General features: G+C 43.0%; 1 protein-coding gene across 1 annotated transcript in view; it reads right to left on the bottom strand.

The window, feature by feature from the left end:
• LOC147342765 (anthrax toxin receptor-like) overlaps positions 1–11,263 on the bottom strand; it is a 43,731-nt gene extending 32,468 nt beyond the window's left edge. Inside the window, exon 1 of the mRNA XM_086381541.1 lies at positions 10,777–11,263. Coding sequence (XP_086237667.1) covers positions 10,777–11,057 — 281 coding nt within the window. The 5' untranslated portion in view covers positions 11,058–11,263. The remainder of the gene's footprint in view (positions 1–10,776) is intronic.
• Positions 11,264–17,271: the final 6,008 nt, after the last annotated feature.

Genomic DNA, 17,271 nt, shown 5'->3' with positions numbered 1-17,271 from the left:
AATTTGTATTTGTTAACAGATTCATTAAAAAGGAAGAAAAATATCAAATCTATAAACTAACTTTATAGCTTATGGAACTAGAAAAAGAAATGAAAATTAACCCAAACTAGCAGAAGGGAGGAAATAAAAAAGATTATAACAGAGATAGAAAAAACATAGACTAGAAAAATAAATACCAGTGAAATAAAAAAATTGGTACATTGAAAAGATCAGCAAAATCTACAAACCTTTATATCCACTGACTTAAATAAAAAGGAGTGACTCAAATGACTGAAATAAGAAAACAAAGTGGGACACCACTACTGATTTTATACAAATAAAAAAGATTGTAAGAGAGCACTGAAATTTGTAAACCAACAAAATAGATAACCTAGATGAAATGAGTGAGTTCCAAGAACACACTGGACTACCAAAACTGAATCATGAATAAACAAAAGCTTGATTCAGTAATCAATACTCTCCCAACAGAGAAAAGTCCAGGACCAGATGGTATCCAGGTTAATTCCACTAATCATTTAAAGAAGAATTAACAGTAACCCTTCTCAAAATCTGTTAAAAACATTGAAGATTAAAGAACACTTTCAAGCTTATTTTATGAGGTTTGCATTACCCTGATACCAAAGCTAGACAAACGCTACAAGAAGAACACAGAATAATATTTCATATGGATATAAGTGCAAAAACCTTCAATTAAAAAATCTAGCAGCCTTTGAGAAGGTGGGATTTATTTCTATAATATAAAGAAGGTTCAACATACAAAAATTAAACAATGTAATGAATAAAATCAGTATATTGGAAAACTGCATAATCATTTCAACTGAGGTAGAAGAATCACTTGATAAAATCTAAAATCCCTTCATAAAAACACTCAAATTGGGCACAGAGAAAAATTCTCTGAAAAACATGATAAAGGCTAATATATGGAAAACCTACAGCTAACGTAACAATGGTGAAAGACCGAAAGCTTTTCCCCGAAGACCACCAGTAGTACAGGACGGCCACGTTCATCACTCCAGCTAACATAAAATTGGAAGTTATGGCCAGAGCAACTAGGCAAGACAGAGAAATAAAGGCATCCATATTGGAAAAAAAATATAGCATCTCTGTACTTGGGTAATATAATCTTATATGTAAAAAAACCCTGAAGATTTCACAAAAACATTTGATTTAATAAAGCGATTCAGCAAACTTATAGGATATAAAATTGACATATAAAAATCAGTTATATTTCTATAAATTAATAATGTATATTGGAATTCTGCATTCAAATGGGTATATCTTTCCTTTTCTCCTTTGCCTTTTACTTCTTTTCTTTTCACAGCTATTTGTAAGGCCTCCTCATACAACCATTTTGCCTTTTTGCAATTATTTCTCTTGGAGATGGTCTTGATCCCCGCCTCCTGTACAATGTCATGAACCTCTCTCCATAGTTCTTCAGGCAGTCTGATCTATTCCCTTGAATATATTTCTCACTTCCACTGTAGAAATGTAAGGGATTTGATTTGATTTAGGTCATACCTGAATGGTCTAGTGGTTTTCCCCACTTTCTTCAATTTAAGTCTGAATTTGGCAATAAGGAGTTCATGATCTGAGCCACAGTCAGCTCCTGGTCTTGTTTTTACTGACTGTATAGAACTTCTACATCTTTGGCTGCAAAGAATATAATCAATTTGATTTTGGTGTTGACCATCTGATGATGTCCATGTGTAGAGTATTTTCTTGTGTTGGTGGAAGAGGGTGTTTGCTATGACCAGTGCGTTCTTTTAGCCAAACTCTATGAGCCTTTGCCCTACATCATTCTGTACTCCAAGGCCAAATTTGCCTGCTACTCCAGGTATTTCTTAATTTCCTAATTTTGCATTCCACTACCCTATATTTCCTTTGGTCATGTATGAATGTGAGAGTTGGACTGTGAAGAAGGCTGAGCGCTGAAGAATTGATGCTTTTGAAGTGTGGTGTTGGAGAAGACTCTTGAGAGTCCCTTGGACTGCAAGGAGATCCAACCAGTCCATTCTGAAGGAGATCAGCCTTGGGATTTCTTTGGAAGGAATGATGCTAAAGCTGAAACTCCAGTACTTTGGCCACCTCATGCAAAGAGTTGACTCATTGGAAAGGACTGTGATGCTGGGAGGGATTGGGGGCAGGAGGAGAAGGGGACGACAGAGGATGAGATGGCTGGATGGCATCACTGACTCGATGGACGTGAGTCTTGGTGAACTCCGGGAGTTGGTGTTGGACAGGGAGGCCTGGCGTGCTGCGATTCATGGGGTCACAGAGTTGGACATGACTGAGCGACTGATCTGATCTGATCTGACCCTATAATGAAAAGGACATCTTTTTTGGGTGTTAGTTCTAGAAGGTCTTCTAGGTCATCATAGAACAGTTCAACTTCAGCTTCTTCAACGTTACTCGTCAGGGCATAGACTTGGATTACTGTGATATAATGGTTGGCCTTGGAAACGAACAGAGATCATTCTGTTGTTTTTGAGATTGCATCCAAGTACTGCATTTCAGACTCTCTTGTTGACTGTGATGGTTACTCCATTTCTCCTAAGGGATTCTTGCCCACAGTAACAGATATAATGGTCATCTGAGTTAAATTCACCCATTCCAGCCCATCTTAGTTCACTGATTCCTAGAATGTCGATGTCCACTCTTGCTGTCTCCTGCTTGACCACTTCCATGTGCCTTGATTCATGGACCTGACATTCCAGGCTCCTGTGCAATATTGCTCTTTACAGTACTGGACTTTACTTCTATCACAGTCACATCCACAACTGGGTGTTGTTTTGCTTTGGCTTCGTCTCTTCATTCTTTCTGGAGTTACTTCTCCAGATAGCTGTGAAAAGAAGAGAAGCAAAAGGCAAAGGAGAAAAGGAAAGATATACCCATTTGAATGCAGAGTTCCAAAGAATAGCAAGGAGAGATAAGAAAGCCTTCCTCAGTGATCAATGCAAAGAGACAGAGGAAAACAATAAAATGGGAAAGACTAGAGATCTCTTCTGGAGAAGGAAATGGCAACCCACTCCAGTACTCTTGCCTGGAGAATTCTGTGGACAGAGGAGCCTGGTTGGCTGCTGTCCATGGGGTTGCACAGAGTGGAACACAACTGAAGCGACTTAGCAGCAGCAGCAGCAGCAGCAGCAGCAGCAGCAGCAGCAGAGATCTCTTCAAGAAAATTAGAGATACCAAAGGAACATTTCATGCAAAGATGGGCACAATAAAGGACAGAAATGGTATGGATCTAACAGAAGCATAAGATATTAACAAGAGGTGGCAAGAATACACAGAAGAACTATACAAAAAAGACCTTCATGACCCAGATAACCATGATGGTATGATCATTCACCTAGAGCCAGACATCCTGGAGTGCGAAGTTGAGTGGGCCTTAGGAAGCATCACTACTAACAAAGCTAGTAGAGGTGATGGAATTCCAGTTGAGCTATTTCAAATCCTAAAAATTGATGCTGTGAACATACTGCACTCAATATGCCAGCAAATTTGGAAAACTCAGCAGTGGCCACAGGGCTGAAAAATGTCAGTTTTCATTCCAATCCCCGAAAAAGGCAAAGCCAAAGAATGCTCAAACTACCACACAATTGCATTCATGTCACAAGCTAGGAAAGCAATGCTTAAAATTCTCCAAGCCAGGCTTCAACAGTACATGAACCGTGAACTTTCAGATGTTCAAGCTGGTTTTAAAAAGGCAGAAGAACCAGAGATCAAATTGCCAACATTTGTTGAATCATTGAAAAAGCAAGAGAAAAATGCCTTCTGCCTTATTGAGTATGCCGAAGCCTTTGACTGTGTGGATCACAACAAACTGTGGAAAATTCTTCAAGAGATGGGAATACCAAACCATCTATTCTGCCTCCTGAGAAATCTGTATGCAGGTCAGGAAACAGCAGTTAGAACTGGACATGGAACAACAGACTGGTTCCAAATAGGAAAAGGAGTACATCAAGGCTGTATATTGTCACCCTGCTTATTTAACTTATATGCAGAGTACATCATGAGAAATGCTGCGCTGGATGAAGCACAAGCTGGAATCAAGATTGCCGGCAGAAATATCAATAACCTCAGATATGCAGATGACACCACCCTTATGGCAGAAAGTGAAGAGGAGCTAAAAAGCCTCTTGATGAAAGTGAAAGAGGAGAGCGAAAAAGTTGGCTTAAAACTCAACATTCAGAAAACTAAGATCATGGCATCTGGTCCCATCACTTCATGGCAAATAGATAAGGAAACAGTGGAAACAGTGACAGACTATTGTTTTTTGGGCTCCAAAATCACTACAGATGGTGACTTCAGCCATAAAATTAAAAGACCCTTGCTCCTTGGAAGAAAAGTTATTACCCATCTAGACAGCATATTAAAAAGTAGAGACATTATTTTGCCAACAAAGGTTTAGGCTTCCCTGGTGGCTCAGAGGTTAAAGCGTCTGCCTGCAATGCGGGAGACCTGGGTTCAGTCCCTGGGTTGGGAAGATCCCCTGGAGAAGGAAATGGCAACCCAATCCAGTATTCTTGCCTGGAGAATCCCAGGGACAGAGGAGCCTGGTGGGCTACAGTCCACGGGGTCGCAAAGAGTCGGACACAACTGAGCGACTTAATTTTCAACTTTTCATGGTTTTTCCAGTAGTCATGTATGAATGTGAGAGTTGGATTATAAAGAAAGCTGAGCGCCCGAAGAATTGATGCTTTTGAACTGTGGTGTTGGAGAAGACTCTTGAGAGTCCCTCGGACTGCAAGGAGATCCAACCAGTCCATCCTAAAGGAAATCAGTCCTGAATATTCAGTGGAAGTACTGATGCTGAAGCTGAAACTTCGGCCACCTGATGCGAAGGACTGACTCATGGGAAAAGACCCTGTTGCTGGGAAAGATTGAGGGCAGGAGGAGAAGGGGACGACAGAGGATGGGATGGTTGGATGGCATCACTGAGTCAATGGACATGCGTTTGAGCAAGCTCCAGGAGTTGGTAATGGACAGGGAAGCCTGGTGTGCTGCAGTCCATGCGGTTGCAGAGTTGGCCACTACTGAGTGACTGAATAACAATACTAATAATGAACATTCTAAGAAGGAAATTAAGAAAACAGCTCCATTTACATTATCAAACAGAATAAAATCCTTAAGAATTAATTTAATCAGTGAGACAAAGTGAAGTGAAATGAGGGATTCCCTGGTGGGTCAGATGGTAAAGCGTCTGCCTGCAGTGCGGGAGACCCGGGTTTGATCCCTGGGTTGGGAAGATCCCCTGGAGAAGGAAATGGCAATCCACTCCAGTGAAATTCTGTAAATATGTAAATCAATGGAAAAACATGATAAGGAAAATCATAATTTTTTCTATGGTAAGACAATCAAGCTAAGTCAAAACTAAAACACGCAGTGCATGCCCCAGTTTGTGATGGACTGTTCCCAAATACACATTGTGCACTAACCATATCCCCTCAAGATAGAAGGATATAATCAACCTCTGAGGATAATCGTCCCTTTCTTCTGACGCCAGTATTGTAAGTTTTAAGATCAATTTTTTTCCCTCATCCTGGCAGGAGATCATTGACCTAAAAACTTATTCTTTATATGCATACCTGGCTAAAATCTCGGATGAACTTTACATATAATGTTAACCTGTCAGTGTGGTATATGATTCTTTGTCTCAAAAATATATAAAACTGCATCTATAGCTTGTGGTAAGTAGAACAGTTCTCAGAGATTCTGAGACTCTGTCACTTAGGTTATAATCCTCTGTTTGGCTTAAATAAAATTCTCCACTTTTTCTTCTTTGCCTAATTGTTAATGGACTTTTCATCAGCAAACATTACATATTCATGGATTAACAGCCTTAATATTGTTACATTGGCAATACTAGCTAAGGGTATCTACAAATGCAATGCAGTATCTATCAAAGTCTCAACAGCATTTTTTATTTTTTTTTGGTAGAAATTGAACAATCCACCCCAAAGTTCATATGGGATCTCAGGAAACTGAAACAGCTATAAGCAAAACCTTGAATAAGAACAATAAGATTCCCATTTGCTGGTTTCAAAATTTATTACAAAACTACAATAATCAAAGCAGTGTGACTCTGGCATAAGGACAAACATACAGAAAAATGGAATAAACTGGAGAGCCCAGAAATAAACCCTCTTATATCTATTTAATTGAGTTTTTTTTACAAGGATATCAAGACCATCCAAAGTGAGAAATGACAGTATTTTCAACAAATGATGCTAGGAAAACAGAATGTCCAAATGCAAAAGAATGCAGTTAGACTCTTACCTTATACCTACATGGTATATACAAAAGTTAATTCAAAATGGATCAGAGACCTAAAAGTAAAGGCTAAAACTAATAAACTTATAACAAAACATAGGGAAAAAGCTTCACGATATTGGATTTTGTAATGGTTTTTAGATATGACACCAAAAACACAGGCAACAAAAGAAAAAAAGCAGAAAAATCAAACTTCAACAAAAGCAAAAACTTTTGTGCAAAAGACACCATAAACAATGAAAAGATAACCTACAGAATGAGAGAACAGTTGCAAATCATATATCTGATGAGAAACTGATATCCAGAATGCATAAGAACTCCTACAATTCAACAACCAAAACCAAACAACCCAATTAAAAAATGGGTAATGGACTTAAATATACATTTCTACAAAGAAGATATACAAATGGACATTAAGCACATAAAAAAGATGCTCAGCATCACTAGACACTAAGGGAATGTGACCCAAAATCACAGCAATGGCTATTATCAAAACCAAAACAAAATAAAACAAACAAAACACTTGGAAAGTGATGTCTCAGAGAGAATGTAGAGAAACCGAAACCCTTGTACACTGCTTGTGTGAATACAAAATAGTGCAGCCCCTGTGGGAAATAGTATAGCATAGTGAACATAGTTAAACACAGAACTAAAAGCATACAGTGATTCAGTAACTCCACTCCCAGTGGTATGCCCCAAAGAAGTGAAAACAGGGACTCAAACAGATACATGGACACAAACGTTTGCAGCACTACTCACAATAGCTCCCAAATGGAAACAATCCAAGTGCTTCAGCTCAGTTCAGTTCAGTCACTCAGTCGTGTCCAGCTCTTTGTGACCCCATGAACCATGCCAGGCCTCCCTGTCCATCCATCATCAACTCCTAAAGTTCACCCAAACCCATGTCCATTGAGTCGGTGATGTCATCCAACCATCTCATTCTCTGTTGTCCCCTTCTTCTCCTGCCCTCAATCTTTTCCAGCATCAGGGTCTTTTCAAATGAGTCAGCTCTTCGCATCAGGTGGCCAAAGTATTGGAGTTTCAGCTTTAACATCAGTCCTTCCAATGAACACCCAGGACTGATCTCCTTTAAAATGGACTGGTTGGATCCCCTTGCAGTCCAAGGGACTCTCAAGAGTCTTCTCCAACACCACAGTTCAAAAGCATCGATTCTTCTGCGCTCAGCTTTCTTCACAGTCCAACTCTCACATCCATACATGACCACAGGAAAAACCATAGCCTTGACTAGACAGATCCTTTGTTGACAAAGTAATGTCTCTGCTTTTCAATATGCTGTCTAGAGTGCTTATCAACAGCTAGGATAAAGAAAATGTGGTATATACATTAAGTGGAATATTATACAGGCATAAAAAGAATGAAAATTTGATATATGCTGCAACATGGATGAACTTTGAAAAGCATTTTGCTAAGTGAAATAAGTCAGACACATAAGGCCAACTAGTGTGATTCCACTTGTATGAGGTCCCTCGATTAGGTTAATTCACAGATACAGAGAATGGGACAGAGGTTACCACAGCTGGGAGAGATGAACGGAGTTGCTGGGTATTAGGTTCAGGTTTCAGCGTCCTCTGCTGACCAGAGCACATAAACCATCTATAGCCTTTCCCGAGCACCTTCTAGAACAGCCCCTCCCTCAGCACTTCTCATCCTCCTGTCCTAATTTGCCCTTTGGTGTTTAGCCCCATCTAATACCCTATTTCCTCTCTGATTTATTTCTCGCCTCCTAAAATGAAAGCTCTAAGAGGTCAAGGACTTTTCAGGTCTTGTTTGCTGCCTTATCCTCCCTGCCCCAAAACAGTGACTGGGGGACTGAAGTTTTCCAGGAATCATTTCAGTGAGTGGATGAGCAAGGGAAAGAGGGAGTGAATAAGACTGCTCACCAAGGGATGAAAGATCCAGAGAACCTGGGAAGTGTCTGAGGAGGTGTCTGGCCTGCACCCCACTTCCCCACAAAGGGCACATGGGAGAGAGCAAGCCAGGGAGTCAGGGCTGGATCAGGGGCCCCCGCGGTGCAGGAGAGTTCCCAGGGTGTGCGACTCTGCCTTCCCTGGCAGTTTATTTTACGCTCATCCCCCATGACTTCATCTGACGCATGCTGGGAAAACCATATAAACTCCCATTCATCCTCATCACAACCTGGTGAGGTAGGTATGAAGATCCCATTGTACAGATGGGGATGCTGAGACAGAGAGAGGAGGCTACTTGCCCAAGCGGCATGACTGATGAGTGGAATCCGCCTGACTGCAAAGCTGGGGCTGCCTCCTCAGTGGTCATTATTCCCCTCTCCCCAAGAGTATCAGGAAGCAGCCACAGGAGGAAGCCTGTCCTCATACTCTGGGAAAATCTTGTCAAGCTTGTTTTCTGCAGCTAGAATGAATGAGCACAATTTCCAGGGAGTGGTGTTCTTTCCCTGGGGCTCAAGGAATATGCTGTGCTTTCCGAGAAGCCTGGCCAGGCCTCCATGGCCAAGCTGTACGCCTACTCCTCCCTGATGGCCTAGCATGGAGAAGTGGGTACTAAGGGCCCTTTCTTGGACACCCCCACATCCCCTTCCCATTTGCAAAATCCAGTAGGATTCAGTCCTGGCCAGCCTTAAAGGCAAGTGTCATGCCTGATGGTAAAGGGGAGGGTCTGAGAAGCAGCTTCAATACTGGGGTCTGAGTGCAGGTAGAGGTGACTTAAGTTGCTCCCCTTTCCTTCCTGCCTTCCCAGCCTCTTGGGAAGGCCCGTCCCCTTCACAGTGAATTATGTAGCTACACCAGCTATGCTCAGAGGGACCTGTGCTGCCTCCAGCATTTAAGCAGCTAAAGGAGGCAAAAGGTAGGGGAGGGGGCAGGTGAGAGGGGTGGAAGTGGGGACAACCTGGTTTAAGCAGCCATTTCTCTGGTGCTTTTTCAGTCCCCCTACTTTATACCTTTCTTGGAAGAGAAGAAAGGGAACATCTTTCCACTGCATAATGCTTTGCAGCAAACTAACTTTGATTGACATTGAGTAAACCATTTAGTACTCTCAACCTGTTTCATAACCTTAAGATAGAGAAATAGAACATCATCCCACAAGCTGTTGGGTGTTTTAGTGCTCAGCACATCTTGGAACCTAATAAGTGCCCAATTATTATTATTTCATGTGACCCACCTGTGTCCAGAGCCCTCCCCCATCCATCGTGGGGCTGCGTGTGCCCACACTGGGCTTGACTGCAGAGAGCAGGGGTGTGGTCAAGGGCACTGCAACAGAATGGCAGCTGAGAGGACCCTTTGGACTCACTGCCACTCTCTGGAAAGACTGACCCAAAGAGGCTGTCATCCCCCTCCAATGTCCAACCATCTCCAACTCCAAAGCCCAAAAGGGGGATTACTACTACACTCTGGGCAATCAGATAAGACGTGCCCCAGGGTGTCTTAGCAGTCCTTCCACTGGACTGTGAGGAGGAAACTTCTCTTCCCACCTCTGCTGCCTTTGTGTAGAAGCTGGGGCACATATCCCCTCAATCGTCAGTCTCCACGGACAGTAAGAAGAATCAGAGGAAGTTCAACCTGGGATGCTGGAAGCAGGGCAACACAAGAAGTCTGAGTCATGTCACCGCCACCAGTCTCCGGGCTACTTCACCCAACCTCTGGGAGCTTGCACCACTTTCCGGAAGACTGAATATGTAAACACTTCCCCTGCTTTATATTCCAGGATTGTTTTGAGGATGATAGATGGACAGTAAAAGATTTTAGGGACCATAAAGTGTTTTTCTTGTTACTGGGAGTCGTACCATTGTTAATACTAAATGAATAAAATTTATCCTCAGCCCCACAGAGGAGTTGAAAATGGAACCAAGGCAGTCTCTCCAGTCTGAGGATCCACCCTTCGATTTCCTTCCTTGAGGGTCAGAAGGTACTTAATGAGAGGCCCAGGTTTCCCAGGGACACATGCAGACAGACCAAACTGCCCAAAGAGAGCACACAAACTGTAATGTCTCTAAAGTGCTCAAAGAAAGAAGCAAAACATTTAGAACCAGCAAAGCAAAGAACTGTCTAAGTGCTGACACTATGAGAGTGCCTAACGATGACACAGCAATCTCTCTGGGGCCCAGTAAAATAGATGTTATTTGGTTAAAAACAAAACAAAAGCACAAGCACAGCCCCAAACCCTAAGTGATCTCCCCCATGCTGAGAAGACAGCTCTTAGCAACCACCTGCCCCTGCAGCTGTTTAAGGGGTATGCAGGTCACAGATCCAGGCCAAACTGATAGCAATCCAGAAACCTATGGTGGCATTTTTAATTTCCCAAAGAAAAAGTCCCAGGAAACAAAGGCCTAGGGCATTCCTTCTGATTCAGGACAAGGAGGCCACAGTGGTCTGTTACTTGGGTCTGACCAAGGCTACGCTGCCCTCTCCCCTCAGAGAAGCTGGCATCCATTTAAGCCAAGTCCTGCCCAAGCTGACATCAGAGACAGCACCACCCAATGGCACTGGCAAGGGCAGGAGGGCCACTCACATGTCCAAGATGAAGTAGAGGTCAAATGAGCTGTGGCAGGAATTCCTGTCTTCTCTTGACCGGCTCTTCCGGTGCCAGGTGCCGGGGCCCTGGCGGTGCTGGAAGCTTCCCGAGTTCTGGATGAGGTGGCGATAGAGCTTCCCCCAGTCCACACTGAGGTGGTGGAGGTCTTTCCAGCCTGGACCACTGTGCTGGAAGCTCCCCAAGCTCAGCGGCGGAGGTGGCAGCACCAGTAGCAGGAAGAGCGTGGGCCCCGGCATGCCAGGCCCCCAGCTCTCCATTTATTTCAGCTGCCTCTGCGGCCTCACTGGGTGCTGGCAACTCAAGGCCACCCCAGACGGCAGCCTGCGCCGCCTCTGTGCGTTCCCAGGGTCTTTGTCCCCTCCAGCCCTTTCACAAAAGTGTCGCGTGAGCCTTGTCTGGTACCTGCCCTGAGGGCGAAGAGGTGAAGATGGCTGGCTTTGGCGGATGGCCCTTCCCCCGCCCCAGGGGGCAGAATTCCCTGTGATGACCCTTATGAGGGACAGGAAGGTTGGCATGGTGACTTTGTGACCTGCAGCTCTGCTCAGCGTCCTGCCTGTGGACAATCCCGGGGGGAGTCAGGGGATCTTTGGAGAGGCGGCAAGATGAGGCCTCCATTTGTCCCTCGTCCCAAATCGTCTCTTGGAGCTATTAAAATGCTAGAGATATCCTGCCTTTTTTATCAACTGAAAGAGGGCAGAGCAGAGGTGGCTCAGATAAGGACATCCCCAGCATGATGCCGTCTAGGAACTGGGAGTGGCGGGTGTTACAGTGGTCATTCCTGTGACCCAGTAGATGGAATGATATAGAAGGGAAATAAAGTCCTGCAACGGTGTCAAAGTCCCTTGTAAATGAGGGACATGCCAGTTATCCATGTTGTATAAAAACCACCACAAGCTGAACGACAAAACAAAAACTATTCTGTTATGCTCACAGTTCTGTGGACCAGAAATCCAGAATGGGCTGAGAGAGGATGGCTTGTCTCTGCTCCATGGAAAAACATGCAAAAACTGTAGTGGGATGGGCTTGGGCTCACAGCCGTTAGTGTGTGACCATTAGTTTGAGATGGTTAGAATGAGACCCTTAGTCAGCTGCCCAGAGGCCTTTACGACAGAGAGTTCAATGAGAAGTGGATCATGGCCCTCTCCTCGGGCCCTCCAGGCCCTCTGGTCTCAGGCCAGTGAGTGAGCTGGGGGCCTGGCAGTAGGCTGGGAGCTGTGTGCTGCAGAGTTCCTGAGACCTCATCACGGCCGCCCACTGACCAGACCCAGGCTCCGCAGCAGCGGCCGCCCCCGCCCCCATCCCACCTCCGCGGCCTCTGGTGGCAGCAGCATCCGTGGGTCACAGGCCCCGTTGGGGTGGCCTTGGGAGCCTGAGGGCCAGCAGGGCCCTGGGTTCCTGGCTCCCTCAGTGATGACAGCTGGTCAGGGACTGGAGACCTGGGTCTGAGGGCATCACTAGCTGAGATCTGCTTCCTCAGCCAGACCTGGATGCTGGCGGGAGGATCCAGACTGGGTGCTAGATGAATATCCCGGGCAGGGTAACTAGCCCAGGCACAGACACCTTCCTCTTAGCCAGGGCTTGGACCTCAGAGGATGAAAATCGAGTCTTGAGACCTTTAACAAGTAAAATGAGGGGTAATGATGTCTCTGCTTATGGGATTCGGTAAGTGTTAAAAGTTAAAAGGAGGCAAGGAGGCAGAATTAAATGCCTCCCCTTCCCTTCCTTGTCAGAATGGAGAACGATATTTATTTTGGTGAGGCTTACAGTCACATTGTGACCTGACCTTAGGAACAAAAGATCAGACACCAAGAAGTTTGCAACAACTAGCCACACTCCTGCCTCACTTTTTCTATCAAAGGGTTTTTGCTGAAAGCTTTCGAGGAGTTTGAGGTTTCTAAGGCATGAGTCACCTGTCTCCTTGCAATAAACATTTCTTTGCTCTAAACTCTGGCACTTGGGTGTTGTTGGGTTTCACTGCATGTAAGGCATGGAGACTTGTTCAGATAACAAGACCATTCACTCACGTAAATTTTAGAAGTAGAACATGTCTTACTTCTCCCCCAAATCCTCTAATTTTTTATTATAATGACTGCAAATATTTTGAGGGATTTGAATCTGCGGTCTGGACTCCTATCAGTGAAGAAGGCAATGTCCTCATTTATTTGGGCTGTTTTTAGTACCTTCCTTATGAATTTCCCTTTGAATGTTTTGACCTTTTCTGTCAAGTGCCTTCCTGACATATACTATATTTTTGATGCTATTGGAATGGCATTTTTAATATAGAGTTTTTAGACTATAGCTATTCTGAAGAAATTTGCTTATTTACTGCTATACTCACCCAGTATTTTTTTTTTTTAGTTTGACCTCCTTTTATTTCACCCCATTTATGTTAAAAAAACAGGAGTCATTTTTGTACAATTTTTCCATATTTTAAATTTGGTTGTTTCATTATAGCCTCATAATAACTTTTTATTCTATCATAAATTTCCTATAAGCTAGTGGTTAGACTGTGAAGCTTGCTGAGATTCAGGTTAACTGTTGTTGTTGATTTTATTCCTTTTGCATCACACCAGGAGACACATGATACTTGATAGTTGTATTTTTACTGATACTGAGATTGGTCAATGGGATAAAGTTTTCCTGTCCCCACAATTAAATTTCTCTCAACAATGTTTTAATTCATAGTTAAGTCCCCCAATAACATTCCAGCTAATGGCTTAAGTGTCTCCTGATGATAGGTATTTGTTTTATTTCATTAAGGGTTTCAAATGGTGATTCTTTGTAAAAAATTTTTATTGGAGTGTAGTTGATTTAAAATGTGTTAGTTTTAGATGTACAACAAAGTGCATCAGCTCTACACGCATATACACCCACTCGTTTTTTAAGGTTCTTTTCCCGTATAATTATAGAGTATTGAGTAGAGTCCTTGTGCTATACAGCATGTAAAAATAGTGATTTCTAATTTTTTATTCATTTTGTATTTATTAGTTGAGATTCTTTTTTCCCCCCTAGTTTTAACGAGATATAATTAACGTATACATTATAAGGAGAAGGCAATGGCACCCCACTCCAGTACTCTTGTCTGGAAAATCCCATGGACGGAGGAGCCTGGTGGGCTGCCGTCTCTGGGGTCGCACAGAGTCGGATGTGACTGAAGCAACTTAGCAGCAGCAGCAGCAGCAGCATACATTATAAACATTTAAAATATGCAGCGTTGTAGTTTAACTTACATATATTGTGAAATGCTTACTATAGTAAGGTTAGTTAACATACATCATCTCATCCAGATACAAAAAATAGAAAAAGAATATTTTTTCCTATAAAAAAATTCTTAGGATCTATTGTCTGAATAAATTCAAATATACCATATAGTAGTGTTGACTGTGGTTATCATGTTATAAATTACATCCCAAGTACCATTTTATCTTGTAACTGGAAGTTTGCATCTTTTGAACAACCTCTTTTGATTCCTCCCCTACCAACTCCTCACTTCCAGTAACCACAAGTATAATCTCTTTTTCTGAGGTTTTATTTTTTTTAAGATCCCACACACAAGTGAGATCACACAGTATTTATCTTACTCTGTTTTTTAATTTCACTTAGCAAAATGCTATCAAGTTTTTTATAGCTTTGTAGTGTAGTCCAGTCAGAGAACATGACCTTTCAACTCTGTTCTTCTTTCTCAAGGTTGTTTTGGCTAGTTGTGGTCTTCTATGTTTCCAAAAGTTTTTAAATTACTTTTTCTCATTCTTTGAAAAATGCTATTGGTATTTGATAACTATTGCACTGAGTCTGTAGATTTCCTTGGGCAGTATGGTAATTTTCATAGGATTAATTCCTCCAATGGGCTTCCCAGATGGTGCTAGTATAAAGAACCTGCTTGGCAATGCAATGTGAGAGATGTGAGAGATGCCAGTTTGATCCCTGGGTCTGGAAGATTCTCTGGAGAAGGGCATGGCAACTCACTCCAGTATTCTTGCCTAGAGAGTCCAATGGACAGAGGAGACTGCCAGGCTACCTAGGGTCCACGGGGTTGCAAAGAGTTGGATATGACTGAAGCGACTTAGCACACGTGCATGCAATTCTTCCAGTTCGTGAACGCAATGCATCTTTCTATCTGTTTGTATTACCTTCAGTTTCTTTCATCAGTGTCTTATACTTTTCTGAGTACAGGTCTTTCACCTCCATAGGCAGATGTATTTCTAGGTATTTTATTCTTTTTTATGCAATTATAATGGGATTATTTCCTTAATTTCTCTTGCAGTTTTGTTAGTATGGAGAAATGCAACATTCTGTATTTTTTTTAATTTTATTTTATTTTTAAACTTTACAATATTGTACTGGTTTTGCCAAATATCGAAATGAATCCGCCACAGGTATACATGTGTTCCCCATCCTGAACCCTCCTCCCTCCTCCCTCCCCATACCATCCCTCTGGGTCGTCCCAGTGCACCAGCCCCAAGCATCCAGTATCGTGCATTGAACCTGGACTGGCGACTCGTTTCATGTATGATATTATACGTATTTCAATGCCATTCTCCCAAATCATCCCACCCTCTCCCTCTCCCACAGAGTCCAAAAGACTGTTCTATACATCAGTGTCTCTTTTGCTGTCTCGTATACAGGGTTATCGTTACCATCTTTCTAAATTCGATATATATGCGTTAGTATACTGTATTGGTGTTTTTCTTTCTGGCTTACTTCACTCTGTATAATAGGCTCCAGTTTCATCCACCTCATTAGAATGCAACATTCTGTATTTCTATATCCTGCAGCTTTACTGACTTCATTGATGACGGACTCTAGCAGTGTTCTGTGGCATCTTTAGGCTCTCTGTGTACGGTATAGAGTCGTCTGTCAACAGTGACAGTTTTTCTTCCTGTCCGACTTGAATTCCTTTTATTTCTTTTTCTTATCTGACTGCTGTGGCTAGGATTTCCAATAATATGGTGAATAAAAGCGGTTAGAATGAGCATCTTTGTCTTGCTGCTGATCTTAGAGGAAATGCTTTCAGCTTTTCACCACTGAGGATGATGTTAGTTGTGGGATTATTAGACAGTTCAGTTCAGTTCAGTTCAGTCACTCAGTCGTGTCCGACTCTTTGCGACCCCATGTATCGCAGCACGCCAGGCCTCCCTGTCCATCACCAACACCCGGAGTTCACTCAGACTCACGTCCATCAAGTCAGTGATGCCATCCAGCCATCTCATCCTCTGTCGTCCCCTTCTCCTCCTGCCCCCAATCCCTCCCAGCATCAGAGTCTTTTCCAATGAATCAACTCCATTTCTTTAGGGTCAGTTATCAGAGCTTTATTCATTTCCTTGGGTCATGTCATGTTTTCCTGACCTCCCTGATTTGCATATGTGCACATTTGAGTAAGCTATCTCCTCTTTCCTGCTCAGACTCTGTGGTTTAGGCTGATGCTTTAAAGTCTCACCTTGTGTTCTGGGATTTTCGCAATAGACTCTTGCCTATGAATAGTCCTGAAGCACATTAGTGTCAAAGGAAAACTTGGTTAGGTATTCAGAGTCTATAGGGAAATGAATCTGAAAGATTGTGACGTCTGGCTCTACCAGCAGAGGAGTAGATTTGAAAAGACTGGGAAGGTGGGAACCAAGGGTTTCCTTTATGAGAAATATTAAGGGTATAGGAAGGGAACCAGCATTTCTGCAGGAATTAGTAGGTGCCAAGACGTTTTCTGATGGCAGATTTGGGAGGCTGTGTGGGCAATGGGCCTGGAATGTGAGCCCATGTATGGTCAGCAGCCCCCTTAGAGAATGACTGTGTGTATCAACCCCATACGCTGGTGTCCAGAGCCAAAAAGACCAGTCAGGCAGTCCTCTCTCTCTGGCTCTCCTGACTTCCCAAGACACTTCTTACACCTCTGAATTCATCATCCTCTTGTCTATCAGGGCACAAAAGGGTGACATTAACTACTGAGCACCTGAGTCTTTACCGGGGACTTGGCCCTGTGCTGAACACATTGCAGCAGTTATTGTCAACCTCATGGCATCCTGTAGAGAAGATACCATTATCTCCATCTTTTCAATGAAGAATTAGAAGCACAGGGAGATAATGTAACTTGGCCAAAAGATTAAGTAGCAGCCAGTGAGTGGTGGAGGCAGGATTGTATTCATACTTCAAAGATATTTTGGGCTATTTTCAAAGAGCAGAATTTGACTAAAACTGCATGCATTCTAGCCCTTGGTAACAGATGAACTGACTGTGGGGAATTGGACTCATCATTCTGCATTCACAGGACACCAGAGTGCTTTGTCCTAGCAGCATCAATATGGACAGATACTTCTCTTACAGCGGAGTGATATGAGAAGTGGCTCACCAAATACACTGTCTTGCTGATCACCAACAAATTCCAACTCCTTTTGACTGTAAACCAAACACAATATATATGTCCACTACAGTACGTAAACGGCTCTTAACAATGTGGGCTTTTGGTGCTCAGATGTTGGG

This window comes from Bos grunniens, chromosome 28 (genome assembly GCF_055505025.1).
Source record: "Bos grunniens cultivar Pamir isolate PY7600 chromosome 28, Bosgru_T2T1.0, whole genome shotgun sequence".
Lineage (NCBI taxonomy): Eukaryota > Metazoa > Chordata > Mammalia > Artiodactyla > Bovidae > Bos > Bos grunniens.
This window is presented reverse-complemented; position numbering and strand designations above follow the sequence as displayed.